The 12,536-nt window shown below is 51.9% G+C and overlaps 1 protein-coding gene across 3 annotated transcripts in view; it reads right to left on the bottom strand.

Moving 5' to 3' along the window:
- Window positions 1–3,127, bottom strand: part of LOC119965837 (leukocyte elastase inhibitor-like) — a 51,652-nt gene extending 48,525 nt beyond the window's left edge. Inside the window, exon 1 of one of the 3 annotated variants that reach the window (XM_038796728.1) lies at window positions 3,109–3,127. Coding sequence is in view for 2 of the 3 variants with exons in the window: in XM_038796726.1 (XP_038652654.1) it covers window positions 2,728–2,914 (187 nt within the window). In the remaining variant the exon portion in view is untranslated. The other 2 variants (XM_038796727.1, XM_038796726.1) reach the window with 2 other exon arrangements.
- Between the last annotated feature and the right edge of the window lie 9,409 nt (window positions 3,128–12,536).

The raw sequence follows: 12,536 nt of genomic DNA, 5'->3' as shown, positions 1-12,536 counted from the left end.
GCAGGCAAGGAGGTGAGGGGTGGATACCCTCCCCGAAATCCGGTGAACTTCAGACCTTCCTCTTCCCCCTTCCGTATCTTTAAAATTATCTACCAAAGCTGAAGCCTACATCTTTGACCTCGACCAGTCTTAATATCTTTGGGGATTGTTTGGTTACACGTCTGAGAATACTCTGGAACATTTCGCGACAGTAAAGAAATCCGACAGATGCAAGATATTGAGCTACTGCCCAAGAAAAAAAGAAGGACCTGCAAGGGCAAAGCGTTCACGTACTTGAATTTAAAAGGGAGTTGAGGAGAAACTACTTCTCCCAAAGGGTTGTGACTCCGTGGAATTCGCTACCCCATGTGAGTAAATCGAAGGAGGGGTTTGACAGATTTTGAATCGGTAATGGGTTGGAGGGTTATGGAGAACGGGCAGGGTGGTGGAGTTAAGGCCAGGAGAACAGACCCAATGGGCCAAATGGCCCAACTCTGCTCCTATACCTTAATTCATTGTGCCGCAGTCTAAAGGATGCACAGCACAATTAGTATTTCCAAATATTCACAAAGCATATACTTTTGACGAGTTTTTAACCCGGTCTTCAGTTTATACAGGGCAGCACAGTAGCACGGTGTTTAGCACTGTTGCTTCACAGCGCCAGGGTCCCAGGTTCAATTCCCGACTTGGGTCACTGTCTGCGCTGAGTCTGCACGTTCGCCATGTCTGCATAGGTTTCCTCCGGGTGCTCCGGTTTCCTCCCACAAGTCCCGAAAGACATGCTGTTCGGTGAATTGGACATTCTGAATTCTCCCTGTGTACCCCCAAACAGGCGCCGGAATGTGGCGACTAGGGGATTTTCATAGTAACTTCATTGCAGAGTTAATTCAAGCCTACTTGTGACAATAAAAATTATTACAGAGAGACACTGCAATCACAGCTTGGATATCAAATTATCATTTCATTGAGAAGGATTTAAACCAAATATCTGAAACGGAGTGTCTGCAATATTATTACAGCATTTAAAACAAAGAAACCCTTGCTTTGCCCCTGTGGCATATTCAAATCAGCTTACAGCATTGGTCACTAATGCAGGAATTATACTAGTCTATACTATGCTTCTCCAGGATTTTTTTCCATGTACCATTGTGATCTTTACTCCTCGAGTCTGAGTAACAATCACGTTTCACTTTTTATGATGTGGACGTGCTGGCATTGGACTGGGGTGGGAACAGTAAGAAGTCAGGTTAAACAGATTTATTTGGAATCACTAGCTTTCTGAACTTTTTATGGTTTGCTGTAGCACAGGAATACAATGACTGCCAGCAAAACCACTGTGTCTGTGTGTGTGTGTGGTATTTGTACATTTAGCACATAAAATTCCTGTAACCTTTCCCCAAAGCGCTGAAATGTTAGCACACTAGCCATCTCATTCTCAAATCGACCCAAAGTTCCAATTCATTTAAGACTACAACAGCTGAGAGCCAACAGGCCAAATCAGTGCCCCAGGGCAAAGGCAGCTTAACAGCAACAGGTGGTGGAACCTCACCTTTTGTTTACACTGAGTCACTCCCTTTCCACAAACGATCAGGGACTGCTTTTCAAATCAATCAACACGTGATGGCAAATGGTTAGATCCACTGCACAGAATTATAATGTGGAGATGCCGGCGTTGGGCTGGGGTGAGCACAGTAAGAAGTCTTACAGCACCAGGTTAAAGTCCAACAGGTTTGTTTCAAACACGAGCTTTCCGAGCGCAGCCTGAGGAAGGAGCTGCGCTCCGAAAGCTCGTGTTTGAAACAAACCTGTTGGACTTTAACCTGGTGTTCTAAGACTTCTTACAGAATTATAAAGCACTACTACAAAGATGATCAAAACTGGGGTTGACTTAGTGAAAAAAAAAGCATGCAGGAAATTGAAATAATGAGTCCCCAAGCCATTAACCCCACACTGCAAAGTGGTAATTTTGAAAATTGTTGGGAGGCATGACTCCTGTTAAGAATAATAATCTTTATTATTGTCCCAAGTAGGCTTACATGAACACTGCAATTAAGTTACTGTGAAAATCCCCGAAGCGCCACACTGCAGCGCCTGTTCGGGTACACAGAGGGAGAATTCAGAATGTCCAATTCACCTAACAAGCAGGACTTTCAGGACTTAACCGGAGCACCTGGAGGCAACCCACGCAGACACCGGAAGACACGAGGAGGAGACCGTGCAAGCTCCACACAGTGACCCAAGCCGGGAATGGAACCCAAAAGTCCTTGGCGCCAGTGGCAGACTGGGTCTAAAAATATTGGTTGCCAGGAAACAAAGGGGGCCCACCCACAACTACAATGCCGTCATTTAATTAGGGGGTATAGGGGGCCCACTTCACACTTCATCAGGGGCCCACTTGCCATCAGGCAAGCTGACACCCTGGCCAGTCCGCCACTGCTTGGCACTGTGAAGCAACAGTGCTACCCACTGTGCTGCTGTGCCACCCTGTACCACGGACTTCCTGAGATGCCACGGAATACAAATTCAGTATTTTTAAAAATTAAATTAGCAAGTCGTAAAACTGGAATTAGTAAAATTCCACTTGACTATCGTGGGCATCCAATGCATAAAATACTAGGAATAGCACCGACATCTCACATTTTCCTTCTGTTTTTCTTTTTAAAAAGTAAGTTAACAGCAGCTTAATTGCTTTTATAATCAAGTCACCCTCCACGTCCAACGCTTTCCCAAAACATAAACTTAACTAACATGGCGATGAGCTGAGATAATGAATGGAGCCGCCTTTGCAATGGCTAAGCTGCCCTCCCTGTGTATGGGAGCGCTCCGGGCAGGAGCTCACAGAGCGCTCCGGGCAGCGCCCTTGTTCGCTAGACGTTGCTGCGCTGACACCGAGCAAAGCGCACCAGCAGCACAGGTACATGCAGACGGCAGGCATACTCACTGCGGGGTGACTGACAGCAGCACGGCGAGCAGAGCATAGCCCGGCTTCCGCCTTTATGCAGTCCAATCAGCTGCTTGGGGAGGGGAGGGCGCTGCCTGCGTTGTGGGTGGGAGGGACTCTGACCGAAGTTCAGCTGTTTGTTTGTTTTCTGGATAAGGTTCTTCCTGCTTTAACCCCGCGCTGCCCACCAGGATGGTGCTCCAGCCCGCCGACCTCTGGCTGGAGGTTTCAGCACAGCCGCCTCTTTGCGCCCCGCCACCGTCACTCAGTCACACCGTCAGCTCAGAGGGCAACACCCATGGATGGGTGCGTCTGTGTCTTCATCCCCCTCCTCCCTCTTCATCCCCCCTCCTCCCTCCACAGCTGCGTCTGTGGGCCTGGAGGGGGGGGGGGGACAAGGAGGGGGAATCAATGAAATGAAAATCGCTTATTGTCACAAGTAGGCTTCAAATGAAATTACTGTGAAAAGCCCCTAGTCGCCACATTCCGGCGCCTGTTCAGGGGAGGCTGGTACCGGAATCAAACCGTGCTGCTGGCCTGCCTTGGTCTGCTTTAAAAGCCAGCGATTTAGCCTGGTGAGCTAAACCAGACCTGCCCCAGCCATGGACGAGAAGACAAGGAGGAGGGAGGGATGAGGAGGGAGGAGGGGGGGATGAGGAGGGAGGAGGGGGGGATGAGGAGGGAGGAGGGAGGGATGAGGAGGGAGGAGGGGGGGATGAGGAGGGAGGAGGGGGGGATGGGAGGGAGGGGGGGGAGGAGGGAGGAGGGGGGAGGGAGGAGGGGGGGGAGGAGGGGGAGGGGGGAGGGGGGGAGGGGAGGGGAGGGGGGGATGAGGAGGGAGGAGGGGGGGGATGAGGAGGGAGGAGGGGGGATGAGGAGGGGGAGGGGGGGGATGGGGAGGGAGGAGGGGGGGGGATGGAGGGAGGAGGGGGATGAGGAGGGAGGAGGGGGGGATGAGGAGGAGGAGGGGGGATGAGGGGGGAGGAGGGAGAGAGAGGGAGGGGGGGTGAAGAGGGAGGAGGGGGGTGAAGAGGGAGGAGGGGGTGAAGAGGGAGGAGGGGGGTGAAGAGGGAGGAGGGGGGTGAAGAGGGAGGAGGGGGATGAGGGGGAGGAGGGGGATGAGAGGGAGGAGGGGGGATGGGGAGGGAGGAGGGGGGGTGGGGAGGGAGGAGGGGGGATGGGGAGGGGGAGGGGGATGGGGAGGAGGAGGGGGGATGGGGGATGGGGAGGGAGGTGGGGGGATGGGGGGGAGGTGGGGGGATGGGGAGGGAGATGGGGGGATGGGGAGGGAGGAGGGGGGGATGGGGAGGGAGGAGGGGGGATGGGGAGGGAGGAGGGGGATGGGGAGGGGGGAGGGGGGAGGGGGGATGGGGAGGGAGGAGGGGGGATGGGAGGGATGAGGAGGGGGGAGAGGGGGGAGGGAGGGGGAGAAGAGGGGGAGGGAGGGGGGATGAAGAGGGTGGAGGGAGGGGGGATGAGGAGGGGGGAGGGGGGATGAGGAGGGAGGAGGGATGAGGAGGGTGGAGGGGGATGAGGAGGGTGGAGGGGGGATGAGGAGGGTGGCGGGGGGGATGAGGAGGAAGGAGGGGGGATGAGGAGGTGTGGGGGATGAGGAGGGGGTAAGGGGGATGAAGCGGGTAGGGGGGATGAGGAGGGGGTAGGGGATGAGGAGGGGGTAGGGGATGAGGAGGGGGATGAGGAGGGGGTAGGGGATGAGGAGGGGGATGAGAGGGGAGGTGGGATGAGGAGGGGTAGGGTGGGATGAGGAGGGGTAGGGGGGAATGAGGGGGGTAGGGGGGATGAGGGGGGGTAGGGGGGATGAGGAGGGGGTAGGGGGGATGAGGAGGGGGTAGGGGAGATGAGGAGGGGGTAGGGGCGGATGAGGAGGGGGTAGGGTGGATGAAGAGGAGGTAGGGGGGAACGAGGAGGGGGGAAGAGGGGACAAGGAGGGGGGGAGGAGATGAGGAGGGGACAATTGGGGGGAAGAGGAGACAAGGGGGGGGGTGGCATAACAGTGACCAAGGGCTTTTCTTTATCTCACCCTACAGTTGGGGCTGGCGACCATCTAGGATGGGGCTGGGACCCAGGGATTTGGGTCGGGCTATTGCACTATGGTGCCAATCATAGAATTCCTGCAGCGCTGAAGGAAGCCATTCGGCCCATCGAGCCTGCCCCGAACCTCTGAAAGAGTATTAAAATGGCTGACTCGAGGGGAGGGAGGGGGTGAGAGACCCCCCCCCCCCCAAACAGGGTTGATCACCTGGAACTTGCAGGACTTGGGTGGGGCTGTGAAGAGAACAAAGGGCTTGTCCTATTTAAAAGGGTGGGGGCCCAGGAGGTTTAGCAAGAAACCCACGTGCGGTTTACGGGACCAGATCAGGTTGCGGAAAGTCTGGGTAGGTCAGGTTTTCCACTCAGGGTTTGACAATGCCGGGGGGGGGGGCGATTTTGGTTAACAGGAGGAGGCCATATTCAGGCGGGCGTGATGGTGGCTGACCCAGGGGAATCCGGGATGTGATAGTCACAGGTACACTGGAGGAGCTCCCTGGAAGCTACGTGATCCATGGAGAAAATTTGAACATCACGCGTGATGGCCATTTTGAAATGTTCTTTTAGATATTTTATGAATAAAGCATATTTTTGCTAAAATAAACTATGATGCTACACTCTGGTTTATATAAAGTTGCCATAGTCCCAGGTCACCATCGGCTGCTTTCTGCTCTGTGTGGTTTGACCTGAGGATCACCACACCTCGGGCGAGAGGCAAGGTTGAGAAGGCAGAGCCTTCAGGAATAATCTGGTTCGGAAAGAGTGGCTGATAGCCCTCCTTTCTTATTCCTAATGTTCGGCCGTGCCCAGTTGCATCCGTCCCAGCAGTCCAAATTCCATGTGGAACTCTTAGCATTGCAGCTGGTTCATGCTGAAAATCAGCACTATGTATGTCTTCTGCCAATGACTTCCGAAACTCAGCAGCAGTTTCAACCTGGTTATTTGTGACTATGAAAGCCGCAGGACCACCTGTCCGCAATTCATCACGATCTGCGCGAAAATGGAAATTATGCTGAGCTGAACGAGCCACAAATGTGGTGCGGGATTGGAGGTTCAAGTGAAGGCAACACTGGGATTGGGCAAAAGGAACTTTGCTCCATTTATCTTCACTCTTTCAGGGTGAACAGCTGAGTGATCTGACTTGGCGTTTCAGTGTTTTGGGAATCTCCCCCAGTATGGGTAGGAAGGGCCGAGTGGCCTCCTGCTGTCATCTAGAAGTGGCAGAGAGCATTGCCGTGCCCCAAGTATGAACCCGCTGCTTCATCTGTGTGTGGGGCCTGATTATGGTTAATTTGCTCTACACCTGTTTTTCTCCACTGTCTAATCTGAGGATCGGGACCCTCCACTAAACCCTGTCCTTCTAATACGCCTCACCTTAATCAAGCTCCAATATTTACCGCATTGGAATCTGTTGTGATGAATGTATGTATTTGGCACACCAAGGGTTAAAAGCCTAGGTTCCTGATTTGCAAGACAGCTCGGTTTTTTTTTTGAGAGCCAAAGTGCAATTAAAGCATTGTAAAAGCTTGGGCGAATGGATATTTGTTTGGATTAAGGGATCTTTTGCGGTCTTTCGGCATCCCATTTCACTATGAGCTTTCAACCACATATCCAGTCCACCCTCACCGGCTGTCCCTCGATTTGAAGATAGCGTGAATTTCTACGTTGGGTCTTCATGTGACTGAACAGGCTGTTACTCAACCTGCAGGCATTTGGGTGCATGGGGCAGGGCATACATCGAGATAGTGCGATCCAGAATGCAGGATTTTCTTTCATTTCTTTCCTTCTCTGCCACTGCTCTCCCTCATCATTAAGGCATTTAGACTCAAAACGTGATGCAGTTTGATAGACAATTCAATCATTCTGAACGATTGGTAGCAAGCTCCTCCCAGCCATTAAGGTCAATGCGTTTGCACTTCAATGAGAATTTCAGAGCGTCTTGATACATTTTCTTTGCCTGATGCACGATCAATTGCACAAAGACTCAGATTGGTACAACTGTGGCTTTATTGCAGTCAGATACGTGGCCTCCTGCTGCAGCTGGCGAAATGGCAGATCAATGGAGGACATGCATATTTATACTCCTCCTACTGGGCGGAGCCAGCCTGCAGGGGCTACCGGCAAACCTGTAGTACAGGTCCTACCTTACATCCCCTAATACAGGTGTACAGTGGTTCACCACATTGCCCTCCCCTGGAACATGGGCCATTTGGGATTTTGAGTTTCTTGACAGCATCATTGATCGAGAGTGTTTTGCAAATCCTGTGGCGAGAGGACAACTACACTGTAGCCATCCACAAATTGTAGATCAAGCATATCAATGGTGGTCAGTTCAGTTTTGGCATGGAGGCGACTGGGGTTAAAGAGTTTTCCAGAAACACTGTGTCTCCTGCCAATGCAAGATGGTTGTGCAAGAAGGCCACTGATGCCCATCTGTGCATGCTGCACCGGGCAGGAAACGAATGATGTCCACTCCCCTGTGCCCAACCCCAGCCTGCCACCATCCCTCTGCCCATGTGCAGCGCTATCAGTATACCTTAGCGTCTTACGGCACTCCTCTGAGACACATTGAAACCACATTGTTCTACAAATACTGCACGTGCATTTCTGTCCTGCTGGGGGTTGAAAACCTGACGCTGTGATTTTAAATAATTGCTAGAATGCACATTCATACGGTTAAGTTTAGGTACTTTCTCCATCTAAAAGATTTGAAATTATTGTGTTCACTTCATGGAGCCTTTGAGGACAAGTTAAAGATGGATAAAAGGACACCTAAAACAGAGCTGTGATTATTTGAGCAGCGCCATCTTTGGTCCTGGCTGCTGACGACTCTGTTGCTTATAATGAAACAACACAGTTGAAATGCGTGTGTACAGATTTGGCAGCAAATGAAGCCTTGCAGAAAATCTACACAGTATTTAATACTGACACCAGAGGGCAGTTGATCTGAGTCACGGAGTAATAACTTTGCTCACCAGCTAGGTCTGAAACAGATAACGTTTATTTGCCACATACTATCTTACAGCTTGGTGGTTGCCAGTCAGTGCCCAGAATGGATCAGAGGCTTGTTAGGGTGAAACCCAAGCTGGTCCCTGGATTGTTTTTTTCTGGGTCATCAGTCCTTAAAGGGACCAGACACCACACCCCTCCCCTCTGTGGGTCTTTCAGTTTTAATAATAACCTTTATTATTGTCACAAGTAGGCTTACATTAACACTGCAATGAAGTTACTGTGAAAATCTAAACTACATAGTCCCCAGTACATTTAAAATTTAACCCATTCAACCAGCCCATCATCGATTTAGGGCATGATTCACCCAAGAAATTATTACAGGCGCGATTCAGTGGCCTCGTTGCGCTCAAACGTCAAGGTGACGAGGCTGGTGAATAGCGGGAGAGGCCAAAAACAAGATCCGCCCCGGGTGCCAAGCCGTTTGCGATGGAACCTGCCCGCTCCCACAGGTGAAATCGGGATCCCGCCATAGCGTGGTGAGAAACCATTAATCACCACTCAATCCCTATTTCCATACAATTAACGGGAGCCACCTCATATCCAACGGCTTCCCGTCTTTCAGCGGCCTCCCTAGCAAATAGTCACGCCGGCGCCGACTCGTACTCCTTTTGAAAAACGTGAACCTGATGGAAGGGCTGCTGTGGGGTTCATCCTCGAACCGAGTGGTCCGCCAGGGGGGTGTCCGAGCCTGGGGTGCGGGGGGGGGGGGGCTTTGCTTGGGGGGGGGGGGGCAACCATGTATAGCTCTGCCATGCCAACCTCTGGATCATGTGTAAGCATTCCGGTGGCAACCCTCATCCCTGCCCGTCTGTCCCACTGACCACCTATAATATCCCCACTGTCCGCAAGGCCTCTGGTGGCAGCAGTGACTTCGAAAGAGGCTCGAGGCAGTGGCCCACGTGCAGAACCCGCCCAGCCGCCCATCAGGCCAGGGTGAGACCCAGAGGGGGAGGCGCGCGATGGCCCGTGCTTTACAAGCATCACTCGTCTTTCGGGCAAATGACGGACAGCGCGTGCCGCAGGAGGCTCAGCCTCAACAAGCAGACAGTGCGGCATCTGTGCCATGTCCTTGCTGACTTGGCACCACATGGAGAAGAAGGACACCCACTCTCTATGACTGTCAAGGTCACCACAGCCCTGAACATTTCAGCCTCAGGATCATTCCAGGGTTCGAGCAGGGGCCTGTGTGGCAACTCTCAGGCCACAGCCACAGGCCCATCCGACAGGTCACGGATGCCCTGTTTGCCCGGGCAGAAAATTATATAAACTTTGACATGGACCAAGCCCAACAAGATGCCCGGGCAGCACGATGAGGGGGGGGCGGGGGGGGGGGGGGGGGTAGGGGGGATGAGGAGGGGGTAGGAGGGGGATGAGGAGGGGGTGGGGGGGTGAGGAAGGGGTGGGGGGGGATGAGGAGGCCCTCAACCTCGCTCGCTTCACATAAGACATGGCTGAAATGTGGGCGACAAGGTAGCACAATGGATAGCACTGTTGCTTCACAGCGCCAGGGTCCCAGGTTCGATTCCCAGCTTGGGTCACTGTCTGTGCAGAGGCTGCACGTTCTCCCTGTGCCTGTGTGGGCTTCCTCCGGATGCTCCGGTCTCCTCCCACAAGTCCCGAAAGACGTGCTTGTTCGGGGTATTGGACATTCTGAATTCTCCCTCCGTGTGCCCGAACAGGCGCCGGAATGTGGTGACTCGGGGCTTTTCACAGTAACTTCATTGCAGTGTTCATATAAGTCTACTTGTGACAATAATAAAGATTATTATTAATTTTTCTATAAATAGCAGAGGTAACCTTCCCTTAGTAATAATAATAATAATTTATGACTTGTGGGAGGAAACCGGAGCACCCGGAGGAAAACCACTGCAGGATGACTGAGGGCTTTGTATGATAGTCTGCCTTCACCAAATTCACTATCTCCACGAATTGACTAGAATTGGGCACATTCGAGGACGTAAGGCTGCGGATTAGACTACAGGCCTGGGTCCCACACGCACTCAAAAGGATTGCCTTCTTCTATCCCTCCTCCTTTATTTCATTGGCCATAAAATAATAATGTGGACATTCAATGTACTGTGTCCAATCCACAATGGAGGCATCAAAGGGGCTTAATCGACCGTATAGAGGAATTATTCCTGCAACACGCTTTTGTTTTGCAACCAGGCTTTAACCTCAATGAGGTCTGCACTCAAACTTGGGATTACTACTTTATCCTCATCGCCAATGTAATAACTTTGGCTCACCAGCTAGGTAGGAAACAACTGATATTTATTTATAACATGCTATCTTACAGAATCTTGCAACTTAGTAGCTGCCAGTCAGTGTCCAGAATCGATCTGAGGCAAAAGCCTGCGCTTGCCAGGATGAACCCCACCCTGATTGGGTTTTCTGGGTCATGTGACCATATCAGCTGATCATCCCTTAAAGGGCCAGACACCACACACTGTCGGGTAGATTGTAAATAATATGGGGGATATCATACAGTCTTGCTTGACACCGGCCTGGATTTTGAAGGTGCCCATTTCAAATCTGCCACTCAAGATGTTTGCAGTCACGTTATCATGAAGGAATTGCATGATTATGATGAAGCGTCTTGGATATCGAAGTCTTTGGAAAAGAGCCTCACTATTTACTAAACCGAAGTCTTTGGTCAAGTTGATGAACACAATGAAGAGGATGTAACAATTCCACCCTGCACCAAATTTGTCTACTTCCCCTCCATAACATTGCCCACCTCTGCCACTGTCTCAGCTGATCGGCTGCTGAACTCCTCCTCCATTAATTGTTCCCCCTAAACTGAACTAACTCCCTGGCCAGCCTCCCATCTTCCATAAACTTGAGCTCATCCAAAACTACACTGCTAGTAAACTATATCATACTAAGTCTCATTCACCCATTACCCCTATGCTTGCTGACACATTTTGGTTCCTGGTCTGGTAACATATCGATTAAAACATTTTCATCCCTGTTTTCAATCCCTCCATGTCTTTGCCCCTCCCAATCTTTGTAACTTCCTCCAGTTCTACCACCCTCTGAGAACTCTGTGCTCCTCCAGGTCTGGTCCCATGCAACCTCGGGTCCACCCTCAGTGACTCTGTCTTCAACTGTCCTAAACTCTGGGAGTTCCTCCCTGAGCCCTTCCTCCTCAAAACCTTTCCCTCTGCCTTTACAATGCACTTTAAAACTTATCTCTTTGCTCAAGGATTTGGCTACCTGCCCTAATCTCTCCTTGTGTGACTCAGCGGTGAACTCTAATCATTTTCCTGTGCCTAGCTCAGGGCGGTTTATTGCACTAAAAGTGAAGTAAAGGTACTCAATGTATAAATGCAAGTCGTTGTTGGTAGTGCCACCTTACATTGACAACCATCTCAAGGAGTCAAGCAGTTCTGGAAGGCTGTTGAGTTTGCCTCCTATCTGAGTGCCATTGGCTGGGTCAAGTTACACACTCCAGGCCGAAAATTTGGAGAATAGTGTCCAATCACATCTCTCATTTCCCGACTATGTCTGGACGCTGCAGACACAACATTGTCTAGAAATGCATCCTAAACAAACCACAAGGAATGGGGTGTATTCAATCGGGGTGGCAACATGATTTGATTTAGGGGCCTGGATTATCTGAGCCTCCGCACGGCAAACCCGTTCGGCGCGGGGGGCGGAGAATGGGTGTCAGACCCGCGATCGGGTCCGACGCCGCTCCCACGATTCTCCGGCGCGGTCGATGAGGCGCCAGTCGGGGGCCATTGAAAGAGGCCCCGGCGGCGATTCCCGACGACAAGTTCCCGCCTGTGTGGCTCACTCATTGTTCAACCAGGTGGGAGCTCGGAGTGGCGGCTGCCGACTCAGTCCGCGGCCGCCCTGGTGGGGTCGGGGGCTATCTGTCACTGAGGGGGGCTCCAGGACGGCCTGGCTCGTGATCAGGGGCCACCGATCGGCGGTCGCGCGGGCTCGGGGGTGGCCTATATTGTCGGGGCCAGCCCGCGGTGTGGGGCCGCAATGTTGTGCGGGGCCACCGTCGCAGGCGCGGACCCGCAGCCAGAAGTGCACGGCCCTGTATCGGCAGCCGGAGCTGTGAGAAACACTCCGGGGCCCTGTTAGCCCCCTGAAAAACAGAGAAACACCCTGGACTTTCTCCAGGAAAGCCCAGATTGATTCGCGCCTGGTTTCTCGCGGGCGTGGGGACATAGCCCCATTATCAGAGAATTCCGCCCGATTCCTGAATGATTTAATTTTCTTTTAGATGTATCTCTCTAAAAAGGTAAGCACATTTTGTGAATGACTTTGGAACAATCCAGTGTTTTCTATATTGTTTTGATTCAAAGGGGCTTCGAAATGACCTCACTACCTCCACCACCTAGAAGGACAAGGGCAGCATGGGTATGGGAACACCATCTCCTCTCAGACACAAACTAATACAAACATACAAAATGTGAGCAGAAGAGGCCATTCTGCCCCTCAAGCTTGCTCCACCATGCACTAAGATCATGGCCGATCTGTATGTGTTGATTTCTTTTTCAACGAGAATCTATTTACCTCCTCCTTAAAAACATTCAAT

The sequence above is a fragment of the Scyliorhinus canicula genome, chromosome 5 (genome assembly GCF_902713615.1).
Source record: "Scyliorhinus canicula chromosome 5, sScyCan1.1, whole genome shotgun sequence".
Lineage (NCBI taxonomy): Eukaryota > Metazoa > Chordata > Chondrichthyes > Carcharhiniformes > Scyliorhinidae > Scyliorhinus > Scyliorhinus canicula.
The sequence above is the reverse complement of the archived record's forward strand: the minus strand, read 5'-3'. Positions and strand labels throughout refer to the sequence as shown.